At 45.4% G+C, this 19,226-nt stretch overlaps 1 protein-coding gene across 4 annotated transcripts; it reads left to right on the forward strand.

Annotated features, from left to right (window-relative positions):
* The first annotated feature begins 9,600 nt into the window (after positions 1-9,600).
* Positions 9,601-18,003, forward strand: riox2 (ribosomal oxygenase 2). 4 transcript variants are annotated; one of them, XM_080867644.1, is made up of 10 exons: positions 9,618-9,811; positions 10,368-10,814; positions 12,438-12,557; positions 12,639-12,767; positions 13,904-14,007; positions 14,866-14,968; positions 16,478-16,643; positions 16,720-16,808; positions 16,905-17,015; positions 17,744-18,003. In XM_080867644.1, the coding sequence occupies exons 2-10, from the start codon at positions 10,377-10,379 to the stop codon at positions 17,894-17,896; spliced, it is 1,413 nt and encodes a 470-aa protein (XP_080723770.1). In that variant the 5' UTR covers positions 9,618-9,811; positions 10,368-10,376; the 3' UTR covers positions 17,897-18,003. The 4 variants fall into 4 exon arrangements, with proteins under 4 accessions (XP_080723771.1, XP_080723770.1, XP_080723768.1 ...); XM_080867642.1 differs by having other exon boundaries at positions 9,625-9,823; XM_080867643.1 differs by lacking the exon at positions 9,618-9,811 and adding an exon at positions 9,927-10,238.
* The last annotated feature ends 1,223 nt before the right edge of the window (positions 18,004-19,226 follow it).

Here is a 19,226-nt window from a genome sequence, read left to right on the forward strand (position 1 = left end):
CTCTACTATTTAAAACATATATCAACACTTTGAAAACAGACTCCTACTCCAATCAGTGACGTTATCAGATGACTGTTATGGGGATTAAAAATCTCTGAAAAACAAAGCAGATCTGGTGATTTGGCACACAGAGCAATGAAAGAAACATTTTAAGTCAAGTGAGTTTTTTTATTGAGTGCAGTCTCAGTGCTTAATGTCAGATGTTGTTTAAATGTATGCAGTTTTAAGTTGATACATTAAAGGTTACTGTCCCATATCTCACAAGAAGGATGATAAATAATAACAGACACATGGACATTTATTTAGTTTGCAAAAGGGAAATTCATTTGCTTGGTTTTATTGATTATTTTTGGTATGTGTGCAATTGATGATCACCGAAGTGCAGAACACTGTAAAAGTTTATTCAGGGCCCCAAAGTGTCGACCAGGTATCGCAGGCTTCACAGTTTCAGGTTTCGAGGTTGATCTGCACAAACAGAAATCTGACTCCAGACGATCACAGACCGAGAGCGTACCTGCCTGATGCAAAGATCCGAAGACGACTGAACATTTATTCCAACATTGAGCAGACGGCTCATTGTGACTACGAAGGGCCACACAGGAAGGTGGAGAGACCGGACGACTCACATTTAAAGAATTTACTTCTGGGTCACTGAGCTTCAGTAAACTAAATGAAGTATCCTTCCACAGGAGTAAAATCACACTGTTGCCTTTCATGTTAGCTAGGTAGTATAATAATAATTGTATAGTGCTTCTCAAATCCCGTATCAATATTAAAAGATTAAGATGGAGATAAACTAAGAATGTTCAAAAATATCAAATCTATACTAAAATATATTTATAAATATAACCTTATGATATAAATGAGCCTTTAACAATGAGCTGAGGCAGATCAGTCCTCACAGCAAACGCTCAGTGGCTTCTGTCTTTAAGCTTGACGTATGAAAAGCTAGCACATTACTGCCCGAGGACCTGAGGCTGCACATTGGTTGGTTCAGGAACAACAGCTCGTGTCAGTAAAGATTTGAACAGTAAAATCTCAACGTTAGTTCTCAAACTAATGGGCAGCCAGTGCAGAGCCATTAAGACTCTGCTTGGTTTTCTTGGTTCATGTAAAAAGCCTGAAGTTAATTTCTGATACGTAAAAGTTGAAATACCATGACTGAGAACCTTCACAGACTAAAACTCAATATTCAACTCAAGTCAAGTCAATTTTACAATATAAAGCACATTACAAACCAACAAGCGCCGACCAAAGTGTTGTACAATTTGGACAATATCAAAAGAAAGACATTATTTAGACAGGTTTAACAGCCTGGAAATAAACTAGGTTTTTAAATGAGTTTTAAAAAGATCTGCCTATTCCACAGTTTCAGCTCAGCTACTGCAAAAGTCTGGTCTCCTCTATGTCTGGTATTGATCGAATGCTGCTGTTTATGTTTGTACAGGTTGAGATTCGAGTCAAATATCACACCAGGTCTCTGACAGCTGATTTTATATAAACCGATAAAGGATGAGACAAGAGGATCACGATGGTCTGAACACAAGATCAGTTTTGTATTTTAATGTCAAAACATCTCCAGTGGAGCACAGGTCAGACGGGACAGCGATAACAGAATCCAGAGCTGTTTTGGATTTCATTTCAAAAGTTTAGAAAGTTAAGACATTCTACACTACATGCTGTGGTTTTATTTGCAGTGGGATGAGCAGGAGGTGGGTCTGGGTTCAACCTGCGGCCCTTTGTCACACGTTTCTTTCCCTCCACTTTCCTGTCAGTCTTCACCGTACCCATCCAATGAAGTCAGAAAAAGGCCAAAATAATCATTAAAAACACAAAAGATACAGCACTACAGGATTTCAAAAAAGAATCCAGTGTTATACAGAAAGAGCTCTGGAGCTCTGAATCAAAGTGCTAACCTGATCATAAATGAAGCCGTTAAAACCATCGAGTTAATACTGAAGCCCTGCATAAAGTCCAAGTAAATGGCCTGTATTTGTATAGCGCTTTTCTAGTCCCTAAGGACCCCAAAGCGCTTTACACAACCTGTCATCCACCCATTCACACACAGGTGATGGCAGCTACATTGTAGCCACAGCCACCCTGGGGCGCACTGACAGAGGCGAGGCTGCCGGACACTGGTGCCACCGGGCCCTCTGACCACCACCAGTAGGCAACGGGTGAAGTGTCTTGCCCAAGGACACAACGACCGAGACTGTCCAAGCCGGGGCTCGAACCGGCAACCTTCCGATTACAAGGCGAACTCCCAACTCTTGAGCCACGATCGCCCCAAGTTTACACATAGTCATGTTGTTTTAAATGAAATGACACATAGTTCACAGACAGGCTCATCTTTTTCTACGATGTGATTTGAGCTGATCTTAAAAATAAAGTCATTTAAAATATGAGTCTTGCTGACTGATGTCAGGCTGCCATCTACTGGAGTGGAAGAGTTTGCACAAGTCGTGTCTGGGGAGGAGGGCCCGTATTTCACTGGTAGATTGGATTTAGAAAACATAAACACATTACATCCTCCAATGTGTTTGTGTTTCATTTAGGTGTGTATACCATCAGCATAGCACAGGTGGAAAGTGTCAGAACCAGAGCGCTCAAAGACAAAGAAGAAGAAAAGACATGATGGGTAATCACAAAGATTCACATTGCAAGGAAAACCCGTTACACCATAAGCAAGTTGAGCCTGTGACATTTTCCAACTATTTACTACTTCATTGTTCAGTGTGGGTGGCTGCTCTGTGACTGTCAGCCAGTCTCTTCTTTCTGATGATGCGAGGGATCTGAACTGAGTTTCTTTAAAGGAAAATATATTTGTGTATTTAAAGCACACGTACACACTGCAGTGGCTACACAGCCATAATATCACATCCACTACAGACAAAGTTACAAAGTCAAATGCGATCAGATTGACACCTCAGTGTCAACTATAGATGTTCAATTTGTGTAACTGGGATTCCTGTGATTAGAGCTACTTTGTAACTGTGAAATATCTCATATTAAATGATAAATGGAAGGTTTTCTACTCTACCTGACTCAAACAGCTTTAAACTACTGGGCTCATTATCCTATTCATACACACACTTTCAGTGCTCTCTGTCTGTACTCTGATGGATGCACCGGAGAGCAGCTTGGGTTTCTCCCAGGAATATTTGTCATGCAGACTGCGGCAGACAGGAATCAAACCACCAACCGTCACATTTTTATTTCATTTAGTTTAGTGAGTTCATGTTCTTACTAACTTGGAGTAACTGTGGCCTCATAAAGTATTCTCATTCTAAACTATGACACGTATACAGAGCTAATGAGAGGGGGAAACATTTTTAACATACTGAAAAAACCAATCATTAAAAGTATAGGGCTTTAGAGCGTGATGTCACAGGAGGGGGCGTGACCGCCGAGGCGCCATTTTAGCAGGCCAAACAAAGGGCTAAAGGAGCGAAAGCATCAGCAATGGTTCGCCCTTGTTGTGTTGTCAGTTGTTAGATCACACGATTGGGAAGAGAACAAGCTGGAAAATTTTAACCGAGACCAGTAACACAGAGCTCTGTCTGACCATGTTAATCACAGTGTTTTAAGTATGAACAAGTCTTCTCTCTGGACAGGCTGGAGATCTGCTGTACTTTCCTCGGGGAACCATCCATCAAGCCAGAACCCCGGCAGGAGTGAACTGCTCCATCCACTTAACTCTCAGCACCTACCAGAGAATGTAAGCTTCTTCTTCTTCCCCTTTTTACCCCAAGCCCTAAAAGGCTGATAGTAGCAGATAAAAATTTTGCGAATGTGCTAACTGGAGACCGAGGTAGTTTCAGATTGATACCATAGGTCAGGGGTCTCGAACTGCAGGCTTCGAGGGCCGGTGTCCTGCAGGTTTTAGATCTCACCCTGGGTCAACACACCAGAATCACATGATGAGTTCATTACCAGGCCTCTGGAGAACTTCAGGACATGTTGAGGTCATTTAGCCATTTAAATCAGCTGTGATGGATCAAGGACACGTTTAAAACCTGCAGGACACCGGCCCTCGAGGCCTGGAGTTCGAGACCCTGCTGTAGGAGCATCTACTAACTCAGAAGAGTTCAAATTCCATGGCGTTGACCACATTGATATGAAAGTCTGCAGAGACTCTCACTCGGAGGGAGTCTAGGCTGAGCCCTATGAAAGTAATGCATTGAGTTGGCGTCAATGTGCTCTTTTCCATGAGCGGGGCCACTGCTGCCTCGGTGCATTTCACAAACACCCTTGGGCTCAGTGAGAGACCAAAAGGCAGGACTACACACTCGTATGCTATCCCCTGGAAAGCAAATCTCAGATACTTTCAGTGTGGGGGATATATGGGGATGTGGAAATAAGCATCCCTCAGGTCGATTGATGTGAACGAGTCGCCCGCTCGTACAAACCGTAGCAGCGAGGCGTGCGTCAACATCCTGAACTTGTATGTCCTTAAATGCCGGTTCAGGGCACGGAGATCCAGAATGGCTCTCATCCCCCTCCCCCCTTTCTTTGGCACAAGGAAATACCTTGAATAAAATCCACTGTGCATTTCCTCGGGAGGGACAACTCTTATAGCTCCTTTGTCTCTCAAGGTGGAAATTTCCTCCAGGAGAAAACTGGCGGACTCGCCCGGAGCACGAGAGTAAACGAATTCTTTGAATTGTGGTGGAGCGACACTGAATTGCAGCCTGTAGCCCTTTTTCAATGTCCTCAGCACCCATGCTGACTGAATGCAGGTGGCCCAGCTCTTCATGTGGAGAGACAGAGCGCTCACTGGCCACTTCACCGAATATGGCGTTTTGGCGCCCCCTTGTGGTCGCAGCGCGAACCACACGCCATTTTGGCGTCCCGTCACCTCTGTCACAGGCGAGCGAGGTGACGGGCTCATCTGCGTCATCACAGCCATGGAAACGCGAGTCTCCACGGGCTGCGTTATGGCAGACGGTGCTCTGTTTTTCAACATTTTTTTTCATGTGTTTTGCAACACTCGACAGCGCCCTCGGCAAACTGCCTGGATGCGCGTGTCGGGGCTTTTTAATACAGAATGCACGAAATAAGTGCCCGTGAAACAACACTGTGAACTTTAGCAGAGTGAAGCTGACCCCCCACCCACTTGAAACGTAAAGGCAAATAGGCGGAGCGGTTAGTGCTACGTTTGTGCAGATTTGTGCAGGTAAAATTAGCGTTTGTGCTGCTACAGTATCTGAGATATTAAACTTTATTTTATAGGTCATTCAAAGGTCACCATCCCCCCAGACTGCTCCAAAACAAACCAAAATGGTCTACTTTTTTAGTGCTACGTTTGTGCTGGTTTGTGCAGGTAAAATTAGCGTTTGTGCTGCTTCTGTTTTAAAGATATTAATGAAAATGTAAAGGTCAACCAGCCCCCCCCCCCCCCCCCCCCCACATTACCCAAATCCAACAAAAGTGGTATCAAACGTTTGTGCTACGTTTGTGCTGGTTTGTGCTGCAGAAATTTTTGTTTGTGCCGTTATTATTTTAAAGATATTAACAAAAATTTCTAGAGGTCAACCAGCCCCCCCATATTAATGGAATCAAACAAAATGGATGTCAAACGTTTGTGCTGCAAAAATGTTTGTTTGTGCTGCTAACATTTTAAAATGTTTAATAAAATAACGTCTTGATGCGTGCTTAATCATCCAGGTAAGTAAATCCCAAAAGGTTGATTCTGTTCATCTGGACATTTTCAGTTGGAGAAATGTTTCGTCACTCATCCAAGTGACTTCTTCAGTCTCAGCTGACTGCAGGTTTCCCCAACCTTATAAACACCCGTGAGTGAAGTTGCCCCCCCTACCTTCTTCAAATCGAACAAAATTGATGTCAAACATTTGTCCTGCAAATTATTTTGTTTGTGCAGGTTATGTTTCCCTAATTTTATAAACAGTACATGTACAGTGAGAGAGAGATGTTACATCTGTCTTCACTTGCATCCCAGTCATAGAAGCGTTGGAGGTCGTTCATAAGAGATTACAGGATCATCCCAACCTCAGCAACAGGACCACTCTCAGCACTGATCAGTTGTGTTTGCTTTTGGAACTGTCTTAATTCCACCTATTTTGCATAAGGGTCAGTACAGGCAGAAATCTAGGTGTGCCATGGGTTCCCACAGGCCCCTGGTCAAAGTCACCAAACCAGTTCATAAGCAGGTACAGGTGTGGCCAGAAGGGTCCTCAGAGGCACTGCTTTTCCACCACAGGCCGCCACACACGACAACACCACAGACTTTCAGGAATATACAGAAACTGTCACTGCCTACATCCCAAAATGCATCGATGATGTCACAGAGACCAGGACTATCACTGTCTGGGCCAATCAGAAACCATGGCTCACAGGTCAGGTTTAAATGCTCCTAAAGTTGAAAAATGCAAGCCTTCAGAGCCGGGAATTAGGTGAGTCTAAGAACAGCAAGGGCAAACCTGTCACGTGGCATCAGCTACAGCAAAGCTTCAGCGACAGCAGAGATACTTGGAGGCAGTGGCAAGGAATACAAACCATCACAGACTACAAGCCCACTCTACAGACCGTGGTGACACAATCCCCAGACAGTGTGTGGAGATCCCTCCACCATCATTACTGAACCCAAGAAGTCATCTATCTCCTGCTTTAAGGACTACCGTCCTGTCAAACTCACCTCCATCATTATTAAGTTAAGTGCTTTGAACGGTTAGTCATGCATCAAATCAAATTATTGCTTTCCCCCAACCTGGATCCATTTCAGTTCGCATACCGGTCAAAACGCTCAGCCGATGATGGAATTTCAACTGCCCCTCACTCAGCCCTCACACATCTGAACACTAGAGACTCATATGTCAGAGTGCTGTTCATAGACTTCAGTTCAGCATTCAACACCATCATTCCCCAGCAACTCATTCACAAACTGGATCTGCTGGGGATCAGCACCTTGCTGTATAACGGGCTGCTAGATTTCTTGACAGGAAGACAGCAGACAGTACGGGTCAACAGCAACACCTCCAGCCCAAGAACACGGAATACGGGGGCTCCCCAAGGATGTGTGTTGAGCTCCCTTCTCTTCACTCTGCTGACCCACGACGAGATCTACTACAGGGGTGAAGTTAACCATCTGCCAGAGTGGTACAGCAACAACAACCTGTCCCTGAATGTGGAGAAGACCAACAGTGACTCTACTTCCTCTGCAAACTGAGAAGCACAAGAGATTCAACCCCCATTATGAGCACCTTTTACAGAGGCACAGTTGAGAGTATCCTCACCAGCTGCATCACTGTGTGGTATGACTCCTGCATTGGGTTCTGCAGGAAAAAATGACAACGGGTAGTGAGAGCAGCCGAGAGCATTGTGGGGACCTCTCTTGCCTCCCTCCCCAGGAGATCTACAGCACCTGCCTCATCTGGAAGGTCGTCTCCATTACAGGTGACTCCACTCATCCCTTCAACAGCGTCTTCAGTTTGCTGCCATCAGGAAGGATACTGAAGAGCCTCCGGGGCAGAACCAGCAGACTGAGAGACAGCTTCGTCCATCGGGCTGTCAGGATGCTGACCATCTCTGGATCGAGAAGGGGGGCCCAAGGGTACATCTTTCGCCATCCTACAATGCTGTGATTGTAGCCATTCCCCACTTTCTGTGAATGGTACTCATGGCCATTGATCAATAGGCTTTGATTAGTTGTCATTGATCAATGGTCATAAGAATTTGCATACTAACAATCATGGAATTAACCCCCCGGCACATTGTTCATTCAGTGGCGCTAGTTTCCTTCACTGTTTATAAGGTTGGGGAAACCTGCAGTCAGCTGAGACTGAAGAAGTCACTTGGATGAGTGACGAAACGTTTCTCCAACTGAAAATGTCCAGATGAACAGAATCAACCTTTTGGGATTTACTTACCTGGATGATTAAGCACGCATCAAGACGTTATTTTATTAAACATTTTAAAATGTTAGCAGCACAAACAAACATTTTTGCAGCACAAACGTTTGACATCCATTTTGTTTGATTCCATTAATATGGGGGGGCTGGTTGACCTCTAGAAATTTTTGTTAATATCTTTAAAATAATAACGGCACAAACAAAAATTTCTGCAGCACAAACCAGCACAAACGTAGCACAAACGTTTGATACCACTTTTGTTGGATTTGGGTAATGTGGGGGGGCTGGTTGACCTTTACATTTTCATTAATATCTTTAAAACAGAAGCAGCACAAACGCTAATTTTACCTGCACAAACCAGCACAAACGTAGCACTAAAAAAGTAGACCATTTTGGTTTGTTTTGGAGCAGTCTGGGGGGATGGTGATGTCATCAGCAAAAAATATAACTTTTAATATCTCAGATACTGTAGCAGCACAAACGCTAATTTTACCTGCACAAATCTGCACAAACGTAGCACTAACCGCTCCGCCTATTTGCCTTTACGTTTCAAGTGGGTGGGGGGTCAGCTTCACTCTGCTGTGAACTTTGGCTCTCTTTCCCTCTGGCGGGTCCGGTGACAGGAACGCCGGCCCGAGTTAAGCACTCTGTGTGGAACATGTCCCGTTGAACTTGCTCTGGAACGGAGCTGGGAGGCGGCAGGGTGGCCCATGAAGGGGGAAACTGGGTTCAGACTCCTATAAACTACTAACCTATACTTTCACTGCTCATCGTCATATAGGAATGTTGAGTCATATTGCAGAAACAGTCTTTTTTCTTGAAAGGAAGATTGATCCACTGTAATGTAAGGTTGGTCCAGGACATCTCCGAACTGAAGACAGTCACTCCTCTTCTCCACTCCAATAAAACCTTTAATTCAGTGGAGCATCATTTTATGTTGACGGTACCTGAATTTTCTTTGTGGAAATAAATTCAGGTGACTATCCAAAGGCACCTCTCCCCCTATTTAATACACACACACACACACACACACACACATACATATATATGGAAGAGAGAGAGAGAAAATGAATTACACAGAGAAAATGTAGGACGCCATTAAGTCTGTCCCATCTCTCTGTATGTTTTCATACTGGTCACTTAATTTAAAAACGTGTAATGAAAGTCAGCGGTTATTTCAGTAACTCTTATCTCTGCTTCCTGTGGGCAAACCTGCTGTTCTAGGCTCCAGGACCTCACCTGCTCAGGTCTTCCCATCTGTGAATATCACCCTGTTGTCTTGTCCCACAGCAAATTCAATTAATGACCCTGGAAACACATGAATTTGAAAATAATCAAACGTTTTTTAACAATCCCCAATAGGAATAGAAATGAAATAAAAAAAAACATTTGGCAATAAAAATGTAAATCAAGTTCAAAATAACAAGTTTCCAGAGTCCATGGTGACGTCACTAATGCACTGCAGCTGTGATGTCACGGAGGGAAAGCTCCGTTTTACAGTCTGTATTTCACTTGATTCCGTGTCTGTGAAATGCTTTTACACCCTAAACGTGTTCACAGAGCGACGCTGGTGACCGTCAACAACAACTTTCAAGGCCGTGACTTGTTTCCGATGCTGGGGGAGAGCTCCCGGTGTCCCGGTACAGCAGCCGAACACGTCTGCGTGTTTTCTGTGAGTGGGTTTGTTGAGCCTCCGCTGAATGACTGATGGTGCCGGCTTTCTCCAGCGCATGCGTGTCGCTGGTCCCGACAGCGAGCAACGTCCTGCTCCTGTTTTCCTCTCGGACCATCTGACACGTGTAAAACGCTAAAGTCACCGTTTGTGTCTCACTACATGTCCCGTGTTCTGACGCTGGTGTGAGTTTCCAGTCGGACATAATTTGGAAAACACTTGTGAAGTCACACGTGTGGCTGACCGGGGTCGTCATCGAGCTCGAGTGGAGGTGTGTTGGGAGGTGAGTGAGTGCGTGGGGTTGTTGGATGTGGTGATGTGGAACATAAAGCCGTCGCTTTGCTATGGCTGTGATGGAGCTGTCACGGCGTCTTCGTGATCCGAGCACCTTCACCGGTGCTCCGTCAGCCCATCCTGATCCGGGACCATCCCAAACACCGTTCGGGTAGAAAACTCTGTTCGCAGCGATGCTTGCGGTGTGGGCTGTGCTGTGTGTACAAGCTTGTATGGACTGAATCTGAACGTTACGAGCTTCTGTGGGTGCTATTACTCCTTCTGACCAGAGGTGTCGCTGTGTGAGCGGTGAAAGAGGCGGGAGAAGCTAAGAGTTTGTCTGCTCCACACAGCTGATCCACAGACTGGCTCAGTGGGATGATCAAGTGTTCCCAGTTTGCTCCAGCAGACTTTGGCCAGTTTAAGTAAGACACAGCTCAACAGCGCTCACCGTGCAAGAAAAGGAATTTGATATAGGAATGATCAGATAATGAATTCAGTAACCTTCAATGTGTTGCTTTAACTCTAATAATATTCTCTGGACTTGTGTGCAGACTGAAAAGATGCCAAAGAAAAGCAAAACTCCGAGTGTGAAGAGACAGATCGCTGACCAAGAGCAGCCCGCTGTCAAACGAAGCAAAGAGGAGCAGAGCGACACTTCACCCCTTTGCTTCCAGAGCCCAGCCACACTGTTCGAGAGCCTCATCCAGCCGATGGGGACAGATCGGTTCTTCTCAGAGTATTGGGAGAAGAAGCCTCTTCATCTGCAGAGGTCTGATCCTGGCACAGCCTCGTACTACCAGTCCCTGTTTCAGCTGTGTGACCTGCAGAGCCTGTGTTCTCAGGGTCTCGAGTACTACAGGGACATCAACGTCGTTCGCTGCGTCAACGGCAAGAAAAAGCTTCTGAACAAGGAAGGCCGAGTGAAGCACAGTGTTCTCAATAAGATCATGAGTCAGAACAAAGCCACCGTCCAGTACCACCAGCCGCAGAGGTTCAAGGTGAGTGTCATGGCTTTGCTGCCTTTGGACCAGTTTGCATTCATGGTTCATCCACCTGTTTCCTTTTTGTGTATGCAGTGTGTTTGGTGCGCTGCCGATACATGGCCAGCTGTGATGAGCAGTTGTTGTCTGCACAGCTGTGTTGGCGCCCTCGCCTCTGGACCACACACATCACCAGTACATGAAACTGAAGACGTTTCTATGGCCGAGCATTGTTCACAAACCCGTGTCTGGATGTTCCATGTACACATTTCTCTCAGACCATCTCATTTCCTTTTCACCAAACAATTTCATTTCTTGCCGAGCACCTTTGTTTCTTCTTTTCAACATCCACCACCTCATGTTAGACTAAACCAGTAGCACTGCATCCTGGTCTCCCATGAGGCCTCACGGGTGGGGGCTCAGTCAGGCTCGGCTCACTGTTAGTCTCTGCAGCCTGTTTGCTGCTGTGCTCAGTCGTGTTTCGTGTGATATCTGTGTTTCTCCATCCATCCTGACCACCTGATCTGATGTGTTGTTGAATGTAGTGGGGGATTTGTCTCCCACTGAGTTTCTGCCCTGTGCTCATTGATCTTCCCTCCTCCTCCTCATCTGTGTCTCTGTGGGGATTTTCCTCTTACTGTCCTTTGAAGAGTAGCTCTGCCGGGCTCGTCCCAGTTGTGGATTGTGACGTCCTTCCGGAGTTCCTTTTTCCAGTCTAACCCCTCGGATTGTGCGATGTGCATTCCTTTTCACGTCACTGTTTACTTGTGTCCACGTGGGTGTCAAAGATAGGAACTGTGTGCCGCTGTGTGTGGATATTGTGTCTTATTTCTGCTTTAATGTCACCCTGGACATGTCTGCACCCACTCCCAGCACATCTAGTTGAATTGCAGTTTCCTTGCTGAGTATTGGCTCTCCTGTTGCTTGATGCAGTGAAGTCAGCTGGCATTACAGATCTACTTCACCAACGGTACATGTCACTGTGTTTGATCTCTCATTACAAACGTATAGTTTGGCTCTGATTCTGTTTGCACACATCTCACTGTTGCTTTCCACTGTATTCTCTACATGATCGTCCTGAGGCACGCCTGTTCCTTAGCAAAATGACCCCCACGTTTATCTGTTTTCTCTTTCCCATCTTCACAGTGTTTGCTTGTATTAAAGTTCCCCTCCATCGCTGCCATCTGCAGCTTTACTCGTTCACACTGTTCCTTGATCTCTGAAGTTCAAACCAGTGTCACGTTGGCTTCTTGCAGCAACTTTCCCTTCACATAGTCGAACATGTGTCACCGAGGCATCCACCTCCTCGGTCAGCTTTCCGTCTGTGGTCAGCCGCCTCGTCCCCCTGCAGTCCAGCACGACACGCTCGGCGTAGCAGTCAAACTTCAGCAAAGGCTTGTTGTCATATTCCTCGATGAGCCTGTGCTTATAAGATTTAACTCCGGCTCGGCGCTGTCACATGTATGCGACACAGCTTTTGTTCAGATTAAAGTCTTCACTCCAATCAGCCTGAACTGTTTAATTCAACACCCACTGTGAACATAGGCCAGATTTCAAAGATCATGACACTGTCCAAGTACCTGTGGAGCTAACACTGTGCATGTGGAGGCCGCTCTCAGCAGGTCTTCTGTGTGTTGTCAGGATGAGCTGTGGAGGATTCAGGAGAAGCTGGAGTGCTTCTTTGGGGCTCTGGTGGGCTCGAACATCTATATCACCCCAGAGGAGTCGCAGGGCCTTCCACCTCATTATGATGATGTAGAGGTACAACAATAACTGTGGATGATGTGAGTAATGTGCGGTCCAGCATACGTGTTGCTAATCTCCATGGTGCTCTGTGCACAGGTGTTTATCTTGCAGCTGCAGGGACAGAAACATTGGCGTCTTTATAATCCTACTGTTCCACTGGCAGCTGAATACAGCGTGCAGTCAGAGGACAGTATTGGCATCCCAACTCATGATATTATACTGAAGGTACAGCACTTTATATCAGCTAAAGCAAGTATGATCTGATTCTGCAGTACATCTTCTGTTCAAGGTTTAATGTTCATTTTTATTCAAACGTATGATCATCTTTGGGAATGTCTTTGTAGGAATGGGCAGGGGTGCAGAAGTCCCTGGAGGAGCAGTAGTAATGGTTCCTTAAACATTTCTCCCACAGAGGCGGAAAAGAAAAGGAGCTCAAATCAGACGTGCTTGACTCTGTTGTCTTTGATAAATCCAGAATCAAGGTTGAAATCCTTTGTCTCGCACATGGTCTCAAATAATCAGACCCAGTCGTATCTTACAGACCTCATAGCGTGGTATTGCTTCAAGCAGAATGGGAGGCAGAGCCTTCAGTTTTCAGGCCCCTCTTCTGTGGAACCAGCTCCCAGTTTGGATTCAGGAGACAGACACTATCTCTACTTTCAAGATTAGGCTTCAAACTTTCCTTTTAATAAAACATGTAGTTAGAGCTGGATCAGTGACCCTGAATCCTCCTTCAGCTACACTGCCACATGAGAACAAAGGGCTGGGTTTGAATTAGGAATTTCATGTGAATTTTACTGATGGGTCAGTGTAGCACAGACCTACTGCTGGAAGGCCAAGATAATTCTACTACAACAGCAAGACGCAAGTCACTAAGTAAGAAACAGAACCCTCTCATAGGATGTGTCCCTATAAAACACTACAGCCCCCCCACCAACAGGCTGGGGAGGTGGTCCGAGACAAAGGAATGTCTTTGATCCTGCTGCTTGAACTAAGACTTACAAATTTAAGTAACACAATGACAACATGTAACAATTTGACTCAACATTTACAAGGATGGGTCACATTCCAAGTATTGCCTCATTGTGTGAGGACTACTTGTGGCTGATGTCACTATGAGGTCATACAGTTATTATGAAACAAAGATACTTTTTGAAGTTTTTACACAGAACAAAGATTTTTGATTTGAATTCTCAAACTAAGTTTGAACAGTCATGTCATTGCTTTATTATGTGAGACATAATTGAACTTATTCTGTGTTTATATGTACAAAACCTTTAACCGAGACCAGTAACACAGAGCTCTGTCTGACCATGTTAATCACAGTGTTTTAAGTATGAACAAGTCTTCTCTCTGGACAGGCTGGAGATCTGCTGTACTTTCCTCGGGGAACCATCCATCAAGCCAGAACCCCGGCAGGAGTGAACTGCTCCATCCACTTAACTCTCAGCACCTACCAGAGAATGTAAGCTTCTTCTTCTTCCCCTTTTTACCCCAAGCCCTAAAAGGCTGATAGTAGCAGATAAAAATTTTGCAAATGTGCTAACTGGAGACCGAGGTAGTTTCAGATTGATACCATAGGTCAGGGGTCTCGAACTGCAGGCTTCGAGGGCCGGTGTCCTGCAGGTTTTAGATCTCACCCTGGGTCAACACACCAGAATCACATGATGAGTTCATTACCAGGCCTCTGGAGAACTTCAGGACATGTTGAGGAGGTCATTTAGCCATTTAAATCAGCTGTGATGGATCAAGGACATCTAAAACCTGCAGGACACCGGCCCTCGAGGCCTGCAGTTCGAGACCCTGCTGTAGGAGCATCTACTAACTCAGAAGAGTTCAAATTCCATGGCGTTGACCTGAGAGGTTACACTTAATGAAAATCTCATGAATCCAGTGACTTGACAACAAGGCGATGTAGAATTTTGAAAGTGATTTGTTTGTTTGTTTGTTTGTTTTTACAAAGTATCAACTTTCATAAAAAAAAAGATTCTGTTGAAATCGCACTTCCTTTTCCTTTATTGGCATGTCAGGGAGTAAGTGTGCAGTAAAACTACTGCCCACTGATCCGGCACACAGACTCGTACTCGACTCAGTAGAACAGACGTCTGCTCAGCAGAGTAAAGTCAGGGTACATCATCAGGTTTTCAGCCAATAAGAAACAGAAGAACTGGTCCTGTTCAAAGCTCCAAACACTGATAACAGATGGGTTTGATGATGATTGTTTCTGTCGTGCTCAAACAAAACTGGTGTGTGAATGAGATCCAGAAGAGTTCTCTGTTGCTAATCAGTCCCACACTGTCTCACTGTCCCCGCCTGCTGTCAGGTCATGGGGAGATTTGCTGTTGGACGTATTTCCCAGCTTACTGTGTGGCCGCAGCAGGAGGGAAGTCAGCCTCAGAGAGGGGATGGCCAGAAGACTCTTACTGGTAATCACGACAGTATGAACACCATCTCTGTATTCCCATGACATATTATTCCAAACTGATCCTGACAGATGCTTTTTCTGTCTGTGACTGCACGCTGAAGAATCTATGGCAGTATATGAGATGGTTTCATAGTACCAGTCAGGAGTTTGGACACAGCTTCTCATTTAATGGTTTGTCTGTTTACATCGTAGAGTCTCACTGAAGGCATCCAAACTATGAATGAACACATGTGGAATCATGCAGTAAACAAAAAGTGTGAAGTAGCGGTCAAAGCCAGCCTTTGCTTTGCTCACTCTTTCATTCTCTCCATGAGCTTCATGAGGTCGTCTCCTGAAGTGGTTTCCAACAGTCTAGAAGGAGTTCCCAGAGATGCTGAGCACCTGTTGGTCCTTTTGCCTTCACTCTGCGCTCCATCTCATCCCAAACCATCTCCACGGGGTTTAGGTCAGGTGACTGTGGAGGCCAGGCCATCAGGTGCAGCACTCCATCACTCTCCTTCTGGGTCAAACAGCCCTCACACAGCCTGGAGGTGTGTTTGGGCTCATTGTCCTGTCCTGTGGCTGCAGGATGCTGTGGTAGCCATGCTGGGTCAGTCTGCCTTCAGTTTTGAATAAATCCCCAACAGCGTCACCAGCAAAGCCCCCCACACCATCATCACACCTCCTCCATGCTTCACAGTGGGAACCATGCACGTAGAGACCATACGTTCACCTTTTTAGCAATTTTATGCACTGACTGACCTTCAGTTCTTAAAGTAATGAGGGACTGTTTCTAACAGTTGTCAAACAGGCCTGTCAGCTGTGCACCAACCTGACACAAACAACAGATGGTCCCAACGTCATTAAGAAGGCAAGAAACTCCACAGATGAACCCTGACAGGCTCACTGTGAGGTGAAACCATGTCAGGTGACTACATCATGAAGCTCACTGAGAGAAGGCCGAGGGTTTGCAGCGCTGTCAACAAAGCAAAGGGCGTCTACTGTCAGGAATCTGAAATATCCATCCATTCGCTACCGCTTATCCTTTTCAGGGTCGCGGGGGGCGCTGGAGAATCTGAAATATATGTAGAGTTATTTATACATTTTCTCTTTGCTACATAATTCCACCCGTCATGCTTATTATATTAATGTCTTCAGTTTGTATCAGTTTGAAGAAGTAAAAATAAAGAGAAAGCATTAAATGAGAATCTCTGTCCAAACGTTTGACAGGTAGTGTGTGTAACATCTGCAATGTGCTGTTTTTAATTGACTCATAATTACTTAAAGCTGTTCTGTGATCTTTTTCCCTGAAACTGGAGCAATGTTGAGGTAAACGGGTCCTCATAATGCACTGCTTTCATAGTTTTTAGAAGATTTATCTTCTAAGAATGAATATAAAACGAAAATAGCTTCAGAAGAGAGCGAGGTCTGTATTTGTGCCTCTGTCATTACAGCTCAACTTCTAATGCTTTCTGAATTATGTAAAATATGAATGAGATGCATTCACAGTCACATGCATGTCTGTGTGTAGAGCAGCAGTGCAGGCCTGCACACCAACCAGCGGCTGGCCGCCAGCCTCAGAGCTCTGGCTGACGAGATGGAAACTGGGGCGCAGGACCTGGGCTTCACTCACATGAAGAGAGACTTCATCATGAACAGACTGCCTCCTTACTGCCAGCAGCAGCTGTCTTCACCATGTATGTCATGGATGCATTCAGATCGATTTTTCAGTGATGTACATTTGTGCATATAAACATATGGTGTGTGTCACAGCTGGAAAGAGTCCTGCCTTGGAGGATACAGTGATTCTGACCTTTAAAGACCACGTGGTAATAACAGTGGAGCCCCGCCCACAGAGCACAGTGAGTCCTTTAAGGCTGTAAGTACAGAAATGTGCAGCCCTGTTGGGGTTCTGTGTGTGCGCTCTAACAGTGTGCTCTGAACTGTGTGTGTTTCAGGACGACGCCACAGAGCTGGTAGTATTTGTCTTGCATTCTTTGAAGAACCAGAGAGAAGGTCACATGATGGGTGACAGCTGTGATGACCAGGAAGAACGCAGCATCTCCACGGTAACGCCATACCTCGCTGATGGTCCTTTCATATTCATAACACATGTTCAACAGTGTTCTGCTGCAGAGGTGCAGAAATCCACCGCCACAGATATTTATCCTCTGTGACGAAACCTCGAACAGCCACGAAACAGTTAGTGTGACCCGCGAAAACCGAAACATTTGTCCATGTTTGGTTTAAAACGAGTGTTTTTAAGGGTTTTTATCCTCAACTGTAAAAGCTGGTCGGGTGCTGTCACTCGGATCAGGCAGTGTAGGAGGTTCACACTGACACGCAGGTGCTGCTGCTGAAGAACTGGACCAGTTCAAGTCTGTGACCTCAACATAAAGGTCAGAGGTCATGTTCTCTGAAAGTCTTGTTAATGCCATAACTGGAGAACAAGCTGACGTAAGATTTTGACCCGATAGGTGTGTGTACTGGGAGGCTGAGGGTTAGCACTGGCAGCTTTATTTATACAGCACCAGTTCACAGCAGTTATCTCAAGGTGCTTTACATTTCAAGGTAAAGACCCCAGACTGTGAGGCTGAGCGTCACATGCTGAAAATATCCACCAATCAATACCAGTGAGATGTGCAGCTGTGTTATATCATCAGGTATTTGAAGAAGGACCTGGGTTTACCTTCTGATTGGACATGGACAGTGAGACAATGAAGCGCACTATATGGATGTGTGTTGAACATGTGTGTTGAAAAAGGTCTCCACCCCAACCATATGTCTGTGTCTGCAGGGCTTGCAGTTTCCCCTGTCCTACCTCCAGGCCCTGCGGCAGCTCCAGCTGGCAGAGCAGCTGGTTGTTGCCCAGCTTCAGCTGCCCACACAGGAGGACAAACTCAACCTGGCCCTTGCTCTGTGGAGTGAGAACCTGCTGCGTGTCCTGTAGTTCACCTGCAGTCAGCTACTGATGTACACCTGATTGTTATCAAAACGTATTTGTCTTTGACCTCTTTTCCTGAATAAAGCTGGTATTTAAAGATTGACCTTTACAAAGTTTTGACAGTTACTGCTTGAGTTCAAATGTCTTCTTGTATAATGAGGATTAACAGGAACGTCACTGGGAAAACCTGCATGGCTCTGTGTGCCTGTGCAGTAACAGTAGTAATAGCTGCTGTGTTGTAGCCTCTCACTGCTGTAACCATAGACTAGACTTGTAAAATCGACGGGCTCATCTAGTTTGTTTTTAATGTAATTATTGGTTTCTGTTATTAGTTTGAGTGTGTCAGTAATACAGCAGTGCCAGGAAAACACAACGGGTCATTCCTGCGACGACGTGCATACAAAAACAAACGGCGCCTAATCGATGCACAAACACAATCCGCCATCACAGTCAGGAGACCTGACCCCAAGCAGGAGACGGGGAGGCGGCCCACACGGAGCGGTCGCCATCATCATGATCTAATGTGACATATATGCATGATTGTGTCATTTGTATAAAATATTATAAGCTGTTTATGCAAAGCTTCATTAAGAATGGTGCAACCGTACAAGACGAGATGCTACAGTCATGATGAATGTAGATGTTGGCCAGTTCATGGAAACACTGATACCAGAGACCGAGGCCAATCTTCACAGACAGGTTCATAACATTTTTAGGATTTCACCTCTGAACATCACAATAGTGGTTTTTCAATGAAGATGTGATTTAAGAGCAGATTTTCAGCTTGGTTTCACAAGTGTTAAGTAACTATTTAATTACCATTTCCACTGCCATCTCTTTACAGCTCTCCATTTTCAGAGGCTCAAATGTAATTGGGCAAATGCCATGTCCTTCCTTGAGATGCTGCTAGACCTGTACTGCAGCACCTGTGACCTGCTGGTTACAGAGGGATTGAATAGGACGGCTGAATCTGCAGCACATGAAAGGAGGAGGCGACTTGAGACACAGCACAACTGTTTGACTTGGAGCATGTCACAGGCATAAATGCAGAGGACTGCATCAGGATCAAATGTTTTCCAAATCGAGCATGCATATCATCGTTAAGATTTCAGTGCTGAATAAGGCATGGCTGCTTTTGACCGAGGACAAAGGAGGAGGCTGGGGCCAGGAGACCAGAGGAAGGAGGGGTGGGCTGAAACCGGCCAACAGTAAGACCGACAGCCGCAGTTCTAAAAACAGACGATTAACTCTCCGAATTTATTTCAAAATGTTTTATGTTAATGAAACACTGTGAGATCACCACTGAATTCGTGTTCACCCACAAACACCGAAAAAT

This window comes from Rhamphochromis sp. 'chilingali' (genome assembly GCF_963969265.1).
Source record: "Rhamphochromis sp. 'chilingali' genome assembly, chromosome: 19".
Lineage (NCBI taxonomy): Eukaryota > Metazoa > Chordata > Actinopteri > Cichliformes > Cichlidae > Rhamphochromis > Rhamphochromis sp. 'chilingali'.

Excerpts from the sequence above, each read along its gene's own strand:
- riox2 (XM_080867644.1), top strand. The coding sequence starts at position 10,377 with ATGCCAAAGAAAAGCAAAACTCCGAGTGTGAAGAGACAGATCGCTGAC. Across the intron at positions 10,815-12,437 it reads ACCAGCCGCAGAGGTTCAAG|GATGAGCTGTGGAGGATTCA; the intron begins GTGAGTGTCATG and ends GTGTGTTGTCAG. Across the intron at positions 17,016-17,743 it reads AAGAACGCAGCATCTCCACG|GGCTTGCAGTTTCCCCTGTC; the intron begins GTAACGCCATAC and ends CTGTGTCTGCAG.